At 37.6% G+C, this 21,565-nt stretch overlaps 1 protein-coding gene across 6 annotated transcripts in view; it reads left to right on the top strand.

Moving 5' to 3' along the window:
• The window catches only part of ATP9B (ATPase phospholipid transporting 9B (putative)), a 118,446-nt gene extending 98,734 nt beyond the window's left edge, over window positions 1-19,712 (top strand). For 5 of the 6 annotated variants that reach the window (XM_053396685.1, XM_053396687.1, XM_053396688.1 and 2 more), the window contains 15 exons: window positions 4,841-5,002; window positions 5,243-5,335; window positions 7,831-7,914; window positions 9,066-9,236; window positions 10,161-10,259; window positions 11,314-11,403; window positions 12,792-12,936; window positions 13,243-13,307; window positions 13,568-13,723; window positions 13,843-13,907; window positions 14,482-14,590; window positions 15,404-15,461; window positions 15,817-16,020; window positions 16,536-16,568; window positions 17,201-19,712. In XM_053396685.1, the coding sequence (XP_053252660.1) occupies window positions 4,841-5,002; window positions 5,243-5,335; window positions 7,831-7,914; window positions 9,066-9,236; window positions 10,161-10,259; window positions 11,314-11,403; window positions 12,792-12,936; window positions 13,243-13,307; window positions 13,568-13,723; window positions 13,843-13,907; window positions 14,482-14,590; window positions 15,404-15,461; window positions 15,817-16,020; window positions 16,536-16,568; window positions 17,201-17,337 (1,671 nt within the window). In that variant the 3' untranslated portion in view covers window positions 17,338-19,712. The remainder of the gene's footprint in view (window positions 1-4,840; window positions 5,003-5,242; window positions 5,336-7,830; window positions 7,915-9,065; window positions 9,237-10,160; window positions 10,260-11,313; window positions 11,404-12,791; window positions 12,937-13,242; window positions 13,308-13,567; window positions 13,724-13,842; window positions 13,908-14,481; window positions 14,591-15,403; window positions 15,462-15,816; window positions 16,021-16,535; window positions 16,569-17,200) is intronic. The other variant, XM_053396686.1, reaches the window with a different exon arrangement.
• Window positions 19,713-21,565: the final 1,853 nt, after the last annotated feature.

Below are 21,565 nucleotides of genomic sequence, written 5' to 3' on the forward strand. Positions count from 1 at the left end.
AGTCTGAGATGGTCTGGTAGCTAGTATTTTAGTGGATTACTCTTTTATCACTGAAGTGCTGCTGTTATTTTAATTGTCTATTATATTATGTTGTTATGTTATGTTATGTTATGTTATGTTATGTTATGTTAATGTTTTCTTGGTTTTAAATTTGAAAGCCATTTTGTAGATACCTTTTGTAGGATACCTGGTATCGATGTCAAGCTTATTAGTTGGTGGTTACCATTTTAGCAAGAGACAGTTCACATGCCTTGATATGCATGATCACAACATATATCCATTATCAGCCATTTCCAATATCACATGAGCGGACTCCCCTTTCTTCTTCATTCCGCAGCCACCCCTGTGCCCCCATCTGCTCCAGAGGGTGCCCCAACCCTGTAAAACAGATTTTGTGGATATGAGAGAAAGGAGAAGAAGGGAGTCCTGTTGAGAAAGCTGAAGTCCATTTGCAAGAGGGCTGGTGCTGTTGGAGGCCACCCTTTAATTCTGGTGTAGTAGAAATTAGACAAAATGAGGGGAATAATCTTATGGTGGTATCTGGCTAGGTAAAATTCAGAATAGACCCATTGGAATTAATGGACTTCAGTTATACATGACCAGCTTTACATCAGTTCATTTTAGTGTATCTGTTCTGAATACAATCTAGTCAGGTACCATCCTCAGTGAATATCAGCTTTACTTTGTGATCATTACAATTACTTTATGTCTCTTGAAATTCTTGCAAAATTTGTTTTTTTGAAGATTTTTTTAAAAAGTGTTAGTCGTAAGCAAAAATAAAGTTGTGAAAATGTTCAGATAACCTAAAAATCTTTGTATCACAAAAAGAAAGCTAGAAGTGAAAAGACCAGAAGGTCTTTATCATAATTTTTTAAAGAGCTCTATTGATGCTATCCTTGCAAATCACTGGAGCCTAAGGAAAATAATGTAAATGGTTCATTATTTAGCTTATTGAACTTTCTTGCAGTTAGGTTGACAGATGATGCAATGTTTCCCAATCACACAACTACCATTTTAAAAGCATTTTTATTGAATATACTGCTGTGAATATTGCACCCTGGAGCTTTATTTAGGGAAATGGTTCAATTGATGTTTTCTTTTTAACCTCATTTGTTGACCTATCAAAACATATTTGGTTAATAAGCAACAGTATCATTTGACAGACTGGTTTTCTGCATTCAATGTTTTTAAACAATGCAGTGTTTTCTGATAATTTATAGCTGATCGCATTTCCATATGTGACAGCATATACTAGTATTCTTTGCAGCATGCACCATATAGTCTTAAGACAGCAGAAAATGTTCGCAGCCGACAATCAAGAAAAGATATGTAAATAGTTCAAGCATATATCATTCTTTTGCTAAAACATTAAAACTTCACAGAATATATTGAAAGCATTCCACAATAAATGAATGAATAGTATGCACAATATTCATGGGCACTGAAATGTCTGATAACAATTTTTGAAGGAATTAAGACCAATGGGAAGCTTCATTATAATGCATGTAGCTACTGTAGTTTCAGATAAGTAACTTATTCTGTATTCATAGCATGAGCTCTACTTATGCCAAGCTCATTGTTTCTTATGATAAGTGATCAATATTTCATTTTCTCTGAAAGAATGGAAAGTTTCATTTGTCTACTCCTTGTGCCCTCTACAGCATACCAAGGAAAGGGAACATATTGAGAATTCCACTGATGAAACCTGACTGCTGATGCTCTGTTATCATACATGTATGCCCAGTTAAATCATAGAAAGCTGGTGATAAACTAATGAAATGAACAGTCATAAAAGGATATGAACTTAGTAAATAGAGCAATAAGTTCAAAGGTCACAAGCCCAAATAATTCAGAGACTTACTATGAACAGGAGCCTTTGAAGACCTTTGCCCCTCTTTGGTCAGTGAAGATGGATTAGTCACAATTTTAATGATGGCTAATTCTAATGAACTAGCTACTTATTTGCTACACTTTTTCTGCACATATACCAAAACATCCAACATTTGAAATATTAAACATTATTTTAATATTTTGTGAAGACATGGTGAGGGAAGAGCAATGAAAGTAAAGTAGAATAAAAAGTAATACAAAGTTTAATAAAAATGTTCACAAAAATGATAAGATATTCATATGCAAATTAGAGTGGAAAAGCTTCATTTTACATTGTGAGGTGATTGTGAAATATTTTTCCCAGAAGGAATTTTACAGCAGCCACATTTCATATGAAATATTACTTCTTAAAATTGCTGAATTGCACAATTGTTAAAATTGCTGTTGTTACATTTCTAAATTAGAGGTGGGGCAGACTCAAGGCTTGTGGCATCTACGTGTGTGTGTGTGTGTGTGTGTGTGTGTGTGTGTGTATAATTTCAGAAATAGCAGCTCTGTGCACAAGCTCAGCATAAGAATTAGTTTCTAATACAGAACTGAACTCACTTTTCAAATCCACTCCCTGTTTCTCCTCCAAACTTTTTTTTTTTAATCAGCAACCTTATTTGGGGACAGGAAAGGCTATTTGTTTTATATATTGGAAAGATTTATATTCTGCCTTTATTGTACATAATCTCAGGGCTGGTCACCTTGAAATAACAACAATATAAAAGCATACTATATAAAATCCATCAGTAAAACCATCTCAAAACCTGCATTGCTTAATCTGCTTCCTACGAGAATGCTAGGTGCCTTAATAGCTCAGCCCCCATCTCCACCAAAAAGCTGGAAGAAGAGATGGGGTTTCAGTCAGTGTAGATAACTGAACAGTGTTGGTACCAGTTGTGCCACAGGGAGCAGAGCATTCCACAGCTGGGGGAGGGCACCACCAAACTAGAGCACCTTGGGCTTCACTCAGTTCTCGAATGACATGAAGGGCCTCAGTTGCCAACTCTCTTTTGAGTCAGGAAAAAAGAGCAAGACACCCTTAAGAGGTGGTCTTTTTCCTTTCTTATGCAAGTTGTCTTCCTGTTCCATTTCCATTTGGAGCAAGGCCGAATGATTTGCGGTAGCACAGGAGACACTGTATTCCAGGTTGTTATGGCTCTCATCCAAATTGCACTCATGGACCCTTCCATGAGCCTGACTTCATTTTATCAAAAGAAACTTCTTCCTATAAATGAAGCAGAAGATTAGGATCCAAGCCTAGTTTTCTTTGAGTACTGTTGATAAGCTAATATGTTTGACTGAACTACCAGATACTGATATTTTGGGATTCTCTAATAAATATAAAAGCCTGGTGATTCTTCTCTATTGGCTCCTTGACCTTATCTGTTAGCACAGGTATAACTATCTAAAATGTAGCTGTGCTATAAACTGCCAACTCAACTTGCATGTGAAGCCATGCATAAACTAAATAATAAACAGATGTGAGTCACCAAATATAGAACACTCAAGTCCTCGTTGCAAAGGGACACAAATGAGATGATAGGGTATTAACGGAAAGATGCAATTTACAGGTCAGAATGTAATAGTAACCTTTCACTGTGAAAATTGAAAATTAACCTTTGGAGTATTGGATCATTTGCAGCTAATATAGTGAGCTTGTTAGACAAACTTAAAACAGCTTTTGTTGTGCATCTGAAAATGACATTTTAAAGTGTATTTATTTTGGACTCTTTATTATATTCTCATATAATAATCATTTCACCATATTTTAATTTACTGATGCTTACAATAATACACATGCAGCAGCAAATCGTTCAGACTGCCCCCCCACCACTATACTCAAATAAACTTTGCTCATTAATTACTAGGCACTGAGTTCTTTCTTTATTTCTTACTAGTAACATCTATTTCCTGATGCATGCCTAATGAAGGCAGGTCAGTTTAGCTAGCTCTTCTTTGGGTTCTTTATAGAACAGGACAGCTCAAATTTTCATACCAAGTGGGCCACAAGAGAACGTGAACATGGAATACTGTGCTTTGGGGGGGGGGAGGAATCGAGCCTAAAATTTGATGCTCCCCAGCCCTCACATTGCCTTCCCAAAGCTGGGTAAGCAAGTCAGTGGGCTTTGAGGAGAAGGCCCACTGTCCTAGAGAAGGCCCACTGGGTCCTAGAGTCTTCCTACCTCTATCCTGAAGGTAACTAAGCTTCGGGAAGGAGGTGGGTGGACTGTAGGAACCTGGCAGAGCCCTTACACCTCCTTACCAAAACCCAGAGCCTCAGTAACCCGGTTTTGGGAAGGCAGCGTGAGGGCAGCGGGTCAAATGTTGTCAAGCGCCACCAAAAAAGGCCTTGAGGGCTGCATGTGGCCTTTGGGTTGCGTGTTGAACCAGCCTGTTATAGAGCAACACTCAGTGTTTCAGATTCCTTCAATTTCCAGCATAAAAAGGTATACACACCACTGGTACCAAACTGTATGGGAAACAGTTATGAGCTTTTCATTGTTTGTAATGGATTTATGAATACCTGTAGAGTCATACCTTGCATCCCGAACGCCCTGGAACTCGGACGTTTTGACTTCTGAACACCGCAAAGCCGGAAGGGACTGTTCCATTTTGCAAACGTTCTTTTGGAATCTGAACGTCCAACGGGGCTTCCACGGCTTTTGGTTGGCTGCAGGAGCTTCCTGCAGCGAATGAGAATCTGTAATTTGGTTTTTGAACGTTTTGGAAGTAAAACAGACTTCTGGAACGGATTCTGTTCGACTTCCAAGCTACAACTGTATACTGCAATCCTTAAGGGAATTTGTTCGCCTGGTATTTCATACCTTGGCTTATATATGGTACAAAAAATATTTGGCTTTTTAAGTGTTTAGATTTCTACAATTAATCATAGACAATTGTTTGTGTGCAGTTTTATTTGCACTGGATACAATTGACAGTCAAAACTTACTTCTCTTTATAGGTAGCTCTGGTACAATGGACAGAAAGTGTTGGTCTTACTTTGGTGAGCAGGGATTTAACTTCAATGCAGCTGAAAACCCCCAGTGGACAGATTCTGACATACTATATTCTCCAAATTTTCCCTTTTACATCTGAAAGCAAACGAATGGGAATCATAGTGAGAGTAAGTTTTGTCAGTCTTTTTCTTCATCTGTTTTGCAGGTCATATATTTATGAAAGCTTATTGTTTTGAAAATGTATGTAAGTTTTCAAATATAAAAGTTGGCTAACTATATGAATAATATTGATTTGTCCTCCTCAAATACTTTATGTCTTTGGTAATAACTTACCAAAGGCTATGGGTATTTGCCTGTGGTATGAGTAGACTATGCTGTTTTCTAATATATAGTATCTTCCCCTGCAGGATGAATCTACAGGTGAAATTACATTTTACATGAAAGGTGCAGATGTTGCAATGTCCTCCATTGTTCAGTATAATGACTGGCTAGAAGAGGAGGTAAGAAATGTTAAAAACAGTTGTTTCAATTTGAAGAGAAAAAGTAACTGTTTTACTTTGTCATAAGGAAATGTAGAACTGTGAAATTAAAGAACAGAAGCAAAATAGTAATGGCTTCCAGTCCAATAACATCTGTCTGCTTCAAAGATAGAAATAATGAACCAAAGAAATAATGGATTGGGAAATGCAATTAAGTGTATCACTAATAGGTTTTAAAGAGTTGCAGTGGTTTAGAAATTTTGTATAATGCAAAAAGAAGAAGAAAGTTAACTCTCAAATTAAACAACAGATGGATGTCTTTTTTAAGTATTCAGAATTCATTCCAGAACAAATAAACATATAAAATGAGGTTGAAAGAGCTTCTTTAGATGCACCCAACTTTTTTCTTTTATTTTCTTTTTAACTACCATACATTTTTACTGTAACATTATAAATAAATTTATTTTCACAAACTAAATACGTTGCACTGTGTTGCTGTACTAGACACCAGCAATTGTCTTAATTTGACCTTACATATAGACAATATGGTAATGTGATGATCACACAATGCATGTTCATAATGGTATTGGCAATATAAATCAATACCTGCTTGAGGCAGTTTGATTTAATCAGGGGCATGAATAAATTAAACTCCCTGAAGAGCTAATAAAGTGTCATAAAAATTACTTTTGGCGATAATGATGCACAATTAATTGTAAAATACTTGCTTAATTTATTTAGCATTATGAGGTCAAATCAATAATCATTTTGCACTAGACAGAGAGCATCAAGCATTTTAAAGAATCATTAATGTTGCTGTTTTGTATTATTTTTAAATCTTGTGTTTTAATTTAACAAAATAAACTTACTGCCAATCATGTTTATGCTATGGTAATAGTAATTCTCCTGTGACACATAGATACATTAGCCTGTAAAACTAACTTAAAAATCATTTTTAATATGTGTAGCTTGGGTGGGCAGGAATGAAACTTGTTGAAATAAAGCAATGGCTTAAAAATCATGTAGAGGCCCACATAAATGTTTGGTTGAATATTCACAATCAGGCTTCCTCATTTTCAACTTTATTTGCTATTTTTATATAGAACTTCCAGGACACTTACTTGTTTTTACTATCAATTTATGTATTTAATATAGTACTATCCCACCTTTTATGGCAAGTCATCACATTTTTTCAATAAAAATGTTTAAAACAAACCTATTAAACATGTTAAATCTTTTAAAACATCAAAGTAAAACATCTATGAGGGGACAGCAGTAAAATCAATACAAGGCTTGGATAAATTTAAAGGAAGTATTTGGGTGCAGCTTTAAAGGACTAAGACAGGAGGGCAAAGAATTGCTGAGAGAGGGAATTCCACCTCTGAAAAGGCCCTCACCCTGTATGCCAACCTGATAGACCTCAGTGTTGGGCTCTAGAAAGGGGCCTCTTAGGGCCTTGCAGATTTACATGGGTGAAAGCAATCTTTCAGATAATCTGTTACCAAATTGTTTGGGGATTTAAAGACTAGTACTAGCACTTCAAATTGAAACCACCAATGAATGGGTACCAAATGCAGATGATGAAAAATCAGTATATTATATGATCAAACCACCTAGGCCCAGCAGTCATTCTTATGACTGAATTTTGCAGTTGATGAAGCTTCTAGGCTGCCTTTAAAGGAAGCACTCACTATATAGAGTATCCTAGACCGAATGTAACCGGTGTATGTTTTGCTGAAGCCTGGTCAGTTTTCTCCAGATAGGATTACAGTTAGCTACCAGCTTCAGCTAGTTGAAAGGCATGCCTAACCACAGAGATAACAGCAGCTTGTAGATGCTTAGATGCCCAGATGCTTAGAAAGTTGAAGTAATTTCAGTCTGTTTTAGTATTTTAACTTTTATATGTTTTAAAGATAACACTGAGTCTAGAACTTTGTTCAGGCATCTGTCTGAACATGTAAAAGGTTAAACTGGGGATGGGATCAGGGTGTACAAGCGAGCTCTGCCCCCAGGCACTTCAACTGTAGAGTAATCCTGTTAAAAACTGGTTGCAAACCACATTGGTGGTCTTCTCAACCAATATACTTCTATATTATTTGGATTAAGTTTATTTGCTTGCCCTCCCAGAACTGCCTCTAGTCACTTCTTTCAGGTTTCCACTGCCTCTCTTGAATAGTAGATGTAAGTGAGCATTAGAAATGTGAGAGGCTGGAAGCTTGAAGCGCTACAAAGGCCAGTAGCTCTGGGGTGGAAAAGGCCATCCTCTAGAACCACCTTCTGAACCTACCCTTTCAGAAAGGACTGGAGCTGGTGTAACTCTCCCTTGAATAGTTGGGAGAAACTTGCAAAATGAGGTTGCACCATTTCCAGCCTTAGAGTTTTTTTCACATTGATTGTTCATTTGTGATATCAAAGCCTATTAATTTGAGTTTGGTGAATGGGCCCCATCACTTGCAAAGACATTTCTGATTCATAATTCATGACTATGCTTTATTGTTTATTATATGCAATTTTAGTGTGGTAACATGGCAAGAGAAGGACTACGCACTCTGGTTGTTGCCAAAAAATCATTAACCGAAGAACAGTATCAGGATTTTGAGGTAAAAAACCCACATACTATACTGATGTTTTTGTATTACTCTGGGTTTAACAACACACTTAATCCAAAATACTTCAGTGTTTCAAAATAATTTAGAATGGCTAATATAGACTAATGATGAGTGAGATCTACTCTAGCTTGTTTCATCATAGGCTCAGTCTTTGTGGGCTTTTAGGAGAAAACTCTGAGAAAGCTTGGACTTTTCTCAAGAAAGCTTGAAAAGACACTGAGCCCCATGAAGCTACCTCTCAGCCATCCATCGTCACAGCTCTTGCCCTCTTCTCAAACTTATCTCTGAGTGGAGGAGAAAATCTGGCAGCAAGGAAGGCTGTCAACAGTCAAAGCCTCATCTTTAAGTTTTCAGGCTTGTTGTCTCCTAAGCATTGAGATATGAGATGTTGTTCCTCTAAGACAGTGGTTTTCAGCCAGTGTGCTGTGGCACCCTAGGGTGCCTTGAATGATGGTCTGGGGTGCTGCGAGAACACTGGCCTCTGTCCCTCTTTCCTTCCCTGCCTCCTCTAATGCCTTCTCGCGTCTCTGCCTCCCAAAGGCTTGCACAACTGTTGCAGCGTCCCAGGCTACAAGCTTCCTAGGCGAATGGTGCCTCTGGGGCTGGTCAGGGGGTGCTTCCCAGGCCCATGTGGGGCATTGTGAGGAGGCACCTCTCTTTGGCGCAAGGGGGGGCAGCTCAGAGACCAGGAGTGGCAGCTGCGGCTCCCCAGAGAACTCCCAAGGGAGGGTGCTTGAAAAAGGGTGAGTGACTGCCAGCTCTGCAGGCAAGGGGGTGACATAACTGGGCTCCTGAGCTCCACAGGGTTGCCACAAAAAGAATGTAGTTGCTCAAGGGAGCCGTGGACTCAAAAAGGTTGAAAATCTCTGATTTAAGATATTAATTGAGCATAAGAATATCAGTGGTTGCTAAACGTGATGCCTATGTTCTGCCTCCACTGTCTTGAAGCAGTATGCTTCTGTATATCAGCTGTTGTGAATCACAAGTGGGAGGAATGCTGTTGTGTTGAGGTTGGCTCATGTGAGAACAGAGTGCTGGACTAACCCAGCAGGAGTACTCTTACATCCTTACGGTAGTGTCCCAGTTGGCAACAAGTAAAAACATTTTATGTATATAAAGTTGGATTTTTGTCTTGTAAATAGAATCGATACAACCAAGCAAAATTAAGTATACATGACAGAACCCTCAAGGTGGCCGCCGTTGTGGAGAGTTTAGAAAGAGAAATGGAATTACTGTGTCTCACTGGAGTTGAAGATCAGCTACAGGCTGATGTCAGGCCAACTCTGGAGATGCTTCGAAACGCTGGAATAAAGGTACTAGCTTTTGTTTTGTCAGATAGTTAACTTGTTTCTTTAAATTTGTTGTCTTTGCATGGTAGATTTATTTCCATGAATAGCAAATGATTCAGTCTGCTACTATGTGAGAAGGAGAGTTTGGATACTGGATAAGCTCCTGCAGATTAGGCCGCAGAACTAAAGAGGGAGAAAAGAGAAGCCCACCTCAGTTCTCTTATACCCATGCTGTCTCTTCTCATGGAAGACTTATTTAACTATTACAGCAATAGATAACTATTCAACAAAGAATGTACACAAAAGTACACATAAATATATTCTGTACCTGCGACTGTCATAAAATGTTCCTCTGTGAAATATTCCATGAATGCAGCCACAGACACATCTGTTTGTATGACAATACTGACTTACTTCACATGACCTTCGTCCTATCAACCTAAACTACCCCTTCCTCCTACACAGAGCCTCAACCAGTAGCAGATGGGGCGAGGGCAGAAGTAGTGCTGGTCACCCAATCTTTTGGCTGGTGAATCACTGCTGCTTCCTGGGAAGGTGAGTGGGAGATAGAAGATGGCAGGGAGTTCAGCACTGTGTGAACATGCTGGCAGGAGTGTTGTATTAACTCTGCCAGTGCATTTGCACAGCCCCAACCTCCCCACAAACTTGTACCTCCCACTCTTAGTATAAAGCAGCAACTCTGCTGCTAAGAGGTCAGGTGAGCACTTCTGCCCCATCGCACCATCCACTACTGGCCTCAACAGCTGGACCCTGCACCATATCCTTAGCAGAGGGGACCTATACATTTTTGTTTAATGATATATAATAAGAATTTGCTTTGATAGACAGCAATTGAACACAATTCTCATGACAGAGATACAGTTGCATTTTTTGGGAACGCAATAGACAAGTAATAGTCAACTAAACTGACTCTCAATTAATTCATAGATATGGATGTTAACAGGAGATAAATTGGAGACAGCTACTTGTATTGCAAAAAGCTCTCACCTAGTATCCAGAGCACAAGATATTCATATTTTCAGACCTGTAAGTATTGCTAACAGTACTTTGTTTCTTGTCACCCATAGCAATCTCTGCTACTGTTGTGGTGTTTGCTAAATACATGATATGTGTTCATTCATTTTGTTGTGTCATTCATTTTATGAGACAGACAGATAGTATGGTAAAAGAATGAATTCCAGTGGGAATGCTGTACACCCTTAGCTGCCCCGGTTTTATTTGGTTTCATGACATCTGTTGAATTATGCACATATACTCATGTTCTCATGCACCTACATGCCCACATCCAGTGCTCCTGCACAGGCCATGTCAATGGGAACCATACAGAAAAAAATCTTCTGTTTCAATTTGACCCCATGTCAGGATAGCTAAAGTGCAGTAAAGCTAGTTTAGTGTCTTTCCGACTACACTGAGAACATATTGACATCTTCTGATAGTCAAGGCCAGAGATGGAGGAACTCCAGTCTGTGAGCTGATCTTGGTCTGCTGGCTTGTCCAGTTTGGCTCACACGGTCATTTCCCCCAGATTATGCCCATATTCCTGGAGTACCCCTTGCAAGTTTCCCCACCCTCACTTTAGTGCATGAGGAGAGGACTTCCTCTTTTGGAATTATAATTGCATGAAAATGTCCACTTTGGAAATGATCAGTATTTGCTATCCCTTCTGCTCCACATTCCTTATATCTTATCCCTTGGAAATCCTGGGGTAGAATACAGTTTCTCATTCCAATAGTTTTTATCTTCTTTGAGGTATTGCCCTGGTCCGATATAGCACTAAACCATTATTTAGCATTATGACAATGTGCCACAACTTGTGCAATCTCTGCTCCTCTCCCCACTCCCCAGCTTTCCATCATTCCAAAGGGGAGTTTTAGAAAATTTCACCTACTCAGCTTCCCTTCAGCATTGCAGATATTGCTGTATCTTGATTATTTACAGTGGGAAGCAAGAGATTTATAGAGATTTAAGGGTGGAAAAAACCAGAGTAATTCCACCATAGTATAAAGCAGATGATAGATAAATAGATAGATAGATATTACTGTCACACATTAAACTGTTGAATGCTTCCTTTTTAATTAAGGTTACAAGTCGCGGAGAAGCTCATTTGGAGCTAAATGCATTCAGAAGGAAACATGACTGTGCATTGGTAATATCTGGGGACTCTCTGGAGGTAAGGCCCTGGCTTTTGTCACTGACTGTACTGTTAAGGTAATTTAAAAATTGATTAATTCTAAGTACTTTTACCACCAGACTGCCAAAAGAGGACCCGAATAGCACCTTTGATCTGCAGTTTGTTTTACATCAAAAACACTTAATACTGTAAGATTAAACCAAGTTGAGGAACAGTTACCCAGAATATCTGTTATCTGATACCAGCCTTGGACTCATTTGAGTATAACGTTGTTATCACCCTCCTTCTGCAAAAATACTTGTTTCTCATTTCACAATATCAAAGATGATAATAACTTTCTGTGAGTTAAATTCTCCAGTTTAAATTCCAAGGGGGAAAAAGAGCCTTTCCAAGAATTGCAGTTCCCTACCCTGGCCATTCAGCAATATAAGTGTGTGCTTGGAAGCTACCAGTTACAATTTACAGAGACACTGGCACAAGAATCACTAAGGAGATTTTTACTGGAAAGGTTTAAGAATCGGCATTCTCATTTTTGTGTGTGTGTGTGGGGGGTAGTTTTTAAACTTATTTCTTCAGTTTCTAAAAACACTTAAACAATCTCCATATATCCCACCCCCTATAAACATTCATTTCATACACAATGTAGCTTATATAGTCAAACATGAAGCAGATATGTAACAATAATTACACTCTGTTAAGTGTCTTGTACTCTATACGGGTTGTCCATGAGTGAGTTGTGGGTATTGTTGATTGCATCTTTTCAGGAACAAATTATTTCCACCCTCAGCTAGTCCCCTAGCAAATCTGTGTGCTCCTCCTTTTGAGTTCTGCAGAAGAGTCAGTACGTGGGCAAGTCTCTTGTTCCTGCAATAGTGTCTGTTCCTCTTGGGAAGGATGAACTTGCCCCACGATGAATTGTGAGGAGGTCAGGAATATCTGTCATGGACATGATCATCGGAAGCTGCCTTGTGCAAACAGTTGGTCTTTTTGCTCAGTCTTGTTGACAGTGACTGGTAGCAGCACTTCAAGTTTTCATGCAGAAGCCCTTTCCACCTCTATCTAGAGATAACATGAATTGAACCTTTGCATTCAAAGCATGTACTGTATTAACATGCTCTAATAGATCCTATTTTGTGTTGTATCAAAATAAAGGTTACAAGATGAATAGTATGTTCTTATACCTTCATTCACACACAACAGTGATTTCCATTGATGAAGAAACAAGCTGCCTTTTAGACTTTACAATAACAGACATTTATCTACCATTTCTTTCTTGCTTGCCCATAGCCCATGGTACATGTACTTCTGGTACATGGGAATAGCACTGAAAAGTGATCCAACTTTCAACTAACTCTCATGTTGTTTAAGCTAAAAATACTGCTGGAGTTCTGTTAAGTGGTAAACCCCCAATATGTTGCTTTTTGTAGGTCTGCTTGAAATACTATGAGCATGAATTTGTGGAATTAGCTTGTCAGTGTCCAGCTGTAGTATGCTGCCGATGTTCACCCACCCAAAAGGCCCACATAGTAAAATTGTTGCAACACCACACAGGGAAACGTACTTGTGCAATAGGTAAGCATCCACTCTGGTTTTATTCCCGTTGACAAACTAATGATATGTCTGTCCTCTCAAGTACAAGGACTAAGGAACTGTACTGGATAATTTAATAGGCAAATGTTATATTTTCATTTATTTGTTTTCGTAAAAACCAAGGGAAAGAAGAATGTTAGCCGCTTTGAGACTCCTTCAGGTAGTGATAAAGAGGGATATCAAATCCAAACTCTCTAAATTAATTCCAAGTGAAATTAAATTCAACAAGCAAATTTTAAAGATTGTGGAACTGGTCTAAAATGTGACAGGTGATTGTACCTTTTTCAGGTGATGGAGGAAATGATGTCAATATGATCCAGGCAGCAGACTGTGGAATTGGAATTGAAGGAAAGGTATATTTATTACAGAGTTTATTAAATGTATACTTTATAATGTGTTGGAATCCACTGGTTAAAATTATAAATACATTTGGTATATGCATATCTTACTCATAGTAGTAAAAATTCATGCTGTGTATAAATCCCCATCACTTGAATTTTCAGATTTGGAGGTGCTCATTATTAAACCTGTTAATAGATGGTACTTTTTCCAAGGTGATGTTTACAGTGTTGATCGTTTTTTTTTTAATGTGTGATTCTTATTTTCAATTTAGGAGGGGAAACAAGCTTCTTTGGCTGCTGATTTTTCAATTACACAATTTAAACACATTGGCCGGCTGCTGATGGTACACGGTCGAAATAGTTACAAAAGATCAGCAGCACTTGGTCAATTTGTCATGCACAGAGGCCTTATTATTTCAACTATGCAGGTATTTAATTCTTTTTGCTTTCATTGTGAATTGTTTACCAACATTGTTCTAGCCATTTAAATAATTTCCCCAGATTATCTGTAGGAATCCCAATATAATATACTGTGTTCTTCCTCTAGGCTGTGTTTTCGTCAGTCTTCTATTTTGCATCTGTTCCTTTATACCAAGGTTTCCTCATGGTAGGGTAAGTAAGAGATTAAGTTCTACAAAAACTTTATTTCAGAGGTGTTTTGGTTTTTTGTTTACAGCGATCATCATTATGATAATGGCTATTAGTTATAATGAACAGTAACATTCATTATGTTACCACTTTTATGGCATGTAATATGTTACCATTATAGGTAGCCACTATAATCTTTTTCTTGTGGCCTCAAAAACAGTACTAATTCTAGACCGAAACCAATGAATTGAAGCATGTGCCACTAATGGCTACTTCACACAAGTCAAATTTAGTAAACAAAAGTGAGTTCTGTGTAGAAAAGTACACAAATCCCTTGTTTAGTTTATCTCATGCTCGCTAATCCACATGCAGCAGGCCTCAATTTTCAGTGAGTTCCTGTGACCCTCCCTCTTAAGTATAAATGAGATAAAAGAGATACATAATCAGATTGTGTTTTGATTGGTGAAGATAAAAATGTCCAAAACCAGACTAACATACGCCATAGCTTGCATGGGCACCAAGATATTATTATGGAAGTGAAAGCAAGTTTATGTAAAGGATACATTTTAAAATATTTTTCAAATGATTTCTCCCTGAGGTATGCAACCATATACACGATGTTCCCAGTTTTCTCTTTAGTGCTGGATCAGGATGTGAAACCGGAAATGGCACTCCTTTATCCAGAACTTTATAAAGACCTTACTAAGGTAAGAGTTTTCAAAACGGGTCCATGTGGTGCGACATTCTTTCTTTCCTTTTCTTCTTTTCCCCCCTTGGCCCTATGTTGACTTATTTCATAAAATTTGTATACCATTTGATTGTAAAAAAAAAAAATTAAAGCAGTTTACAAAAAGAGTTGTACTTCCAGAGCAAAATATTATAGTGATAAGTTGACATTATTTACATCTTGCCTTGAGCACTGGGCAGTTTCTTCATATAAGACCAGCATCAGCACCCTCAAGCAGCTGCTGGGACCCAAGTAGTAGGTGTTTTGGTCCACCCACTCTATTGACTGCAGCTGGTTCTAGGAATCATCATTCAGGGGCATTGTGGGTAATTTAGATGGTTGGTGGATTCCCAGACCCTGCCACGTGGGAGAATTCTCCACCTGTGTGCAGTGCGAAGTCATGGCCCATGGGTACCATTTGGCATATTATAGTTGCATGTGTTGATTTTAATGGAGAAAGTGAAATTGTGTGTTATTTCAGTAAGGAAAAACAAACGTCCCTTTCAAAACAGCTGAGGTTGTTTTTCCCAAAAGTGATTATAATTATTGCAAAATTGAAGCACAGCACTATGTATTCAATAGGGAAATTGAATCTTTTTTGCAAAAGTTCAAATAAATCTTTTAAGTTTAGGTACCAAATGTAATTGCTGAAATGTAGCCCGTATATTCTGTTTTTAAAATCAGGTCGTTGTAGTCCCAAAATATATAATTAAAAATACATAGTTTTTTGCTAATTGAATATATTTTGCCTTGTCCAAGTTGCTTACAAACTTCTTTTCATTGTTTCTTTTAGGGAAGATCTTTGTCATTTAAGACTTTTCTCATCTGGGTTTTAATCAGTATTTACCAAGGTAAGAGATCTGTCTTGGTTTTTTTCTTGAGTAAATTTTTTTTTTTTTTTGGTCTTCTAACAGTTCCATTTCAGCTTTCACAATTAAATTTCCAAAACTTAACGTTTCATCCACAGGGCTTTTAAAAATTGCTTTATGTTTATCTTGAAATTTGATATTCAAGTAGTGTCAGAACTATTAATTGCAGTTCAACATTTATCTTTTTCCCCCAAGCCTGTTTGAGCCCCTTTCCCATATTCTCCATGCAGTCCCTGAATGCCTAGAATGAGGAGTGGAAGTGTGGTAACTAACCGTGCATGAAGAAGATGAGCTCTACAGTGAATCCATTATTAAAGTTCTTGTATATCTTTCTCAGGTGGCATTCTGATGTATGGAGCTCTTTTGCTTTTCGAATCTGAATTTGTCCATGTTGTTGCCATTTCTTTCACTGCACTAATCCTGACCGAGCTTTTGATGGTTGCACTTACCATACGAACATGGCATTGGTTAATGGTGGTGGCTGAAATCTTCAGCCTTTGCTGTTATGTGGCCTCACTTGCATTTCTAAATGAATATTTTGGTGAGTAGCTATCACTTACATAATGGGTAGTATCTATTGTTCTGTTTTAAGATGTGCTATGTTTACACAGCTGTGAGCAGTATGACAGTAGTTTTTGTCTGAATTTAATTCAGCTGTATTAATTTGATCCAGATATGTGGACTGTTGCCATAGGTAATAACAGGCAACCTACATTATATATAAAAATCTGACCTTTATCACAAGGGGTTGTGTTAGGATTCCTCTTTGCAGCATTCAAATTAAAAACGCTGTTGGAGGTATGGAGTTACTGACCTCTGTCTTCTGTTTATCTAACATAGCTCTTAAAAATAACATTCACTTTTAGAATATAATCCAGAATGTATTTTTAAATCTGAAATGGTACGGTCTGTAGGAGAGCAGCCTTCAGATACTACTAACCACTTTCAAACCTTTCAGCTCTCTCTTAACACATTCCTTTTTTATATATTGCATCTTCTTTTATTTCCTTGTTTTTCTATAAATCTGTCCTTTCTTCTTCCACCTTATCGGAGCAGGTATAGGCAGAGTGTCTTTTGGAGCTTTCTTAGGTAGGTATAATTGCTATTTTCTTAAAGGTAAAGTGCCCCACAGAGCACTAGGACAAATTTGCCAAAACAGTAACAGGCATCCCTTTTTTTGCTAGCATTGAAAAAACAGTTTTCTTTTCATATTCCACTGCATGGTAATTACTTGCAATCTTAATGGATTTGTATTGAAAAAGACTGATCAGGTTCTTAATTGTTTAATTGAATATGTATTTAAATTTACATGTGCAAATATCAGTGAAAGTGTGTCAACAATCCTGAAATCCATAAAATTCAACTTTTAAAGTTCAAAATTTGCTTTTAATTTTGTTTAAATCATGCTGGATTTTTAAAAGGTGACATATTTGAACACCTTGCCTTTGTTCTTTGACATTTGTGCAAGAGCCTGGCATTTTCAAATCTGTCATAGTGGTGTTATTCAGTCCATTTTCAGGAGAGACTGATTTAATAAAGCAATTTTAAAAGAAACATATGACAGTGTACAGCTGTGGCCTAATATTAATCAGCTCCCACCACCTCATGGTCTTATAAAAGAGCCTGTGACAAGAGTTCAGTGATATTTATTGATCTTGCACATTGCACATTCCCCCAATTTCCTGCTTTTATAACTTATTTTCCCTTTTTTATGTCTATAGATCTTGCCTTTATCACAACTGTGACCTTCCTGTGGAAAGTGTCAGCCATCACTGTAGTAAGCTGTCTTCCACTTTATATTCTGAAGTACTTAAAACGTAAATTTTCTCCTCCAAGTTATTCCAAACTTACCTCGTAAAAGTGACTGCACACCTGTGTTTTTTCCACCAATGTGACTATACCTAGAAATTGCTTCAAGCATTCACACTCTACTTCAGTCTGTAATAGAGAGAAGAAAAATAATAACCAGAAAAATGGAGCAAACAGCACAAAAAAGATGGGGAACCTCTTCGAGGTATTACAGTCAGCTTATTAGCAGAACTGTTCAGGACAAACATATTTCCTTTTGTACACAGCTTTTTTAAACTTCTGAGTTAACAGTGCTACTGAATTATTTAACTGCTACTGTAAAGGATTTATTCCTACTGCACTATCTTTCTGCACATGAAACTGAAAACATTTTTTCCTGTAAGCTCATAATTTACTGATAGACACATTCTTTCATTGGAATATTCATTCATTCCCACGTAAAAAAAAAGTGTAACAAGCCTAGAAACTGTAAATGCGATTGTCTGTATTTGCTGCTCTATGTAACCGATATATGCACTATATGAATTATGTACAGCTGTCTGCGTAGCACAGTATTTGTTTGGGATCTGTGGTCCTTTTTCCTCCCCTGTACTCTCCATTGCTAGCTGCATTAAGAAATCCGTGTCATAGATAGCAGCCTTTCAATTGCAGATGGAGGCCACATTGCACAAAACGTGATGGAAATAAATTCCTGTACATATTTACATTATACCTACCGATCTGCACAGATTGACCTAGACTTTACTGTTCAGTAAATGTTTTATAAACTCCTAGCTGCTTTGTATTTGTAAAGCTATACTCCAGAAGCGTAAGCGCATTACTGAACATTTCATATATAGAAATTAACCTTGGATGAAAGAAAATCCAGCAACAATGGGTTCTGTGCAGCTTTCGTCGTTTTAGTGGGGATTTTGCTCAAGCCCCATGGAAAATGGTTATGTAGCACCCATGCTTAATGGATCATTCCCAAACAGTCTGTTCTGGGTGCAGGAGTTTCTGTGTCTATGCACAACTCCTCTTCCTGGAATGTTTCCCCCATTAATTACAGTAGATGGAACTGATCCACATACATGGTTCCTCTTTGTACATGTGGATTGACTTTCTGTTTGAAATAATGAGGGTCTCTCCACAAACTTCATTTGAACATAAACTGTACATGGAACTCTTGAGTCAGGCAAGTACATGCACATTGTAATTGTTTTCTTAAGGTTACTCAGGTAAAAAGGATAAAATGGACAACATAAAATCCATCATCTTCCAAAACTTAATCTTTGTATTTCCGAGTTAGTTACAACAAAGAAAAGAAAATAACACACTCTAATCTGATGTAATCTTGATGGATAGTTGTCTGAATCTTACGTACTGTATTATTATGCAGGATATTTTTTCTCCACAGTGCTGTTTCGTTTTTCAAGAAATAGATGTACCAGGTTATTTAGCTTAGTCAAGTACCAGCTGAAAGACTAAATATAATTTACCCATGCTTCTTTACTAAAAATAATAGTTTATTTGTATGTTTTAAGCAATTAATAATTGTATTTTGTATCACATTGTTCTGTTAGACTATCTCACAACTCCTTTTATAGTTACTTAGAACCATCATCTTATGCCCTTCTTATTTTATAATGATGCTAATCTTGGACACCTCCACAGACAGACTGTTGCCAAGCTAGTTGAGCTACTATCCAACTCCATTTGTTTTGAAGATGTTTTAATAGCAACTGATCCTTGCTTCTTTTTTAATAAAAAACACACATTTTTTTTCATTATAAAAGCAATAAAACCTCATTTCTACCAAATATTATTATTGCAAGTTTGTAAAATAAACATGTTTGGTAGTGTTTCTGTTATGCTTTGCTCATTAATTTTCTTCCTGTGAACTTATGGAACAATCAGTTAATCACAGTGCCCACTAGATGTCATCAGGTTGTTGTGGGGGGCGGGGGGGGGCGTTATGTGCTGGCACACTGCTCTGCTCATGATATGTGAAATCTGCTAAGCTTTTATATGTGCTGTGTTTTAATTATTGTAACTGAAAACAAAGCTAAAATACGTCCAGTTCTTTTGGAATACTTATAAATAAACAATTACAAATGACCATCAGCTTATGAACAGAGTAGTCAGCAATATTATATCCAATGTCCATTTTCCATTGTAGTTATTTATCCATATGTTCCAAGCAGGCAAAGTCCTCACCGTGTTTAAATTCAGTACATGAACAAAAGGTGCTTGGTCATCTTTTGATATAAAATAACTTTTATTGTGGGCTAAATTAATAAGAAAGAAAAACAGACCTGGTTTAACAAATGCAAGTAGTTTTACCTGAGCATATCTGTGTACAAGAACGCAAATATACATAAGTGTATTGTGTATCTCATGTATATAAATATGTACATATGTATATTAAAAATTAACTGACTATTACATGGTTAGTGTGAGAGCACTGTGTGAAAAGAACACAATTAACCAATATTTGTCACTTGCATCTTATTATGCCTAATGCAAACAGGAAAGAAAAGCATTACCATTTCACTTTTGCGGTACTTCTACTGTGAGATTTGTAGGTGGAAGTGCAGTGCAGAGTACCTGTTACATAACTTTTCCTTTTCCAGCACCTACTCCTATGTGAGGGCACAGAGAGTTAAAGTGTGGGGGCTCATTCTTCCTTTGTAACAGGAGAACATTCTGAAGCAAGTGTACATGGAGTGCAAATATCTAAAACTTGTTTGCCCAAAAAGCAAACAATCAGCCCATGCTACAGGAAGATTGGGGAGAAGATGGAGCAATTTGACACCTTTCCCCTTTCTTGATGCTTGTGTCAAGGAGGAGCTATGGTTTTTTCTTGCAGGTTAACTCTAGGCATATTTCAACTTGTAAGTGCCTGAGTTGCATGCACACATGTCATTTGATACATGAAATTGCATGACATGTGCAAGTGTAATTCAGGATGCTGAGGCCATTATTATGACATGTAAAATCCTTGAATGCAGCAAGGTATGGTCATCAGAAACATGACTTTCCTGTTGAAATAGCACTAATTTATCACCACCCAATTGATGGATTGATTCATGTTTATTCATCACACAATTATGTCTAGAGAGCCCGTGGACAAATTCAGAACCACTATTTGCCATGAAAAGGTGATCTTCAGACTTCATTAGCCATTCAAACCAAATACGTCTGTATCAAATGTGTGGAGAGTTATATCTTAGTTCTTTAAGTGTGTGAAACTAAAGACAAAGAAGAATTCAAGTCGCTCCTGATTTCCTTTTAGTCATATTAGCCAAAACCAACTATTACAGAGGTGGAAGGAACTTATCTAGATATAAGAGTCTGTCATAAGGAAGTGAATGAAATACATGGATCCATTTCAAGGTTAAGTGGCCCAACTTTCACAGAAAACAAAGTTTTCACATTGTAGCTAGGGTTGTTGGCTTCAGTGAAGGACAGGGTTTCTGTGACTTTACACATTGCTTAGTCTGGAGATCCTCAGTAGTGACAACACACCTGCGATATATATCTTCTATCACAATTAATGACACAGGGAAAACCTGGTCCCTACTAAATCAGGCGGTCCAGAGATATACTGAAAATAACAGGGAGCGATTGTGCTGAATATTTCAAAAGGCAAAGTCTGATCAGGTCTGAACAGTACTGGAACTAGTCATGTGCCACTTCATTTTTGAGACAGCATTGAACCAGTTAACCAAGTGTGTGTTTCAGGGCTCGTGACTCTTTCATTGGGAATGGTCTGTGTATCCTGTAATTCCACCAGAGCACAGAATGTAAAAATTCAGCTTCCTGAATATTTCCATTTCAGCAGAGAAAGAGTTTTGCTGTGTGATGGAATGGCTTAATTTAGGGGGACTAGCTACTGTCCTGCTTACTACCAGAATTCCTATTATTGTTTCTGAGAGGCATGATGCTCCCCACCCATTTTCTAAAATTGTCGTTACTTGTGCTGAGGCTGGAAATTGTCTCGTGATTCTACCTGCAAGGCCTCTTTTCCTTTTCTCAAATGCCATAGTTGATGTTTCTCCCTACAGATGCTGGTGTAAGAATAGCGAGAGAATCAGGCCCCAGCTCCCTGCAACGCTCTTTGTTTTAACAGCACATTTGTACATTTAGGTTGGTATTATTATTATTATAACTCAGTTGAAATGAAAATAATAAAAAAGCCCTTCAATATGCTAGCCCCCCTGCAGGGAAGAAAATCAGCAGTAGGGAACAGAGACAACACAGTCCCAGCATTATATGTAAACAAACAGGAGGTACAA

This window comes from Podarcis raffonei, chromosome 7 (genome assembly GCF_027172205.1).
Source record: "Podarcis raffonei isolate rPodRaf1 chromosome 7, rPodRaf1.pri, whole genome shotgun sequence".
NCBI classification, from domain to species: Eukaryota; Metazoa; Chordata; class Lepidosauria; order Squamata; family Lacertidae; genus Podarcis; species Podarcis raffonei.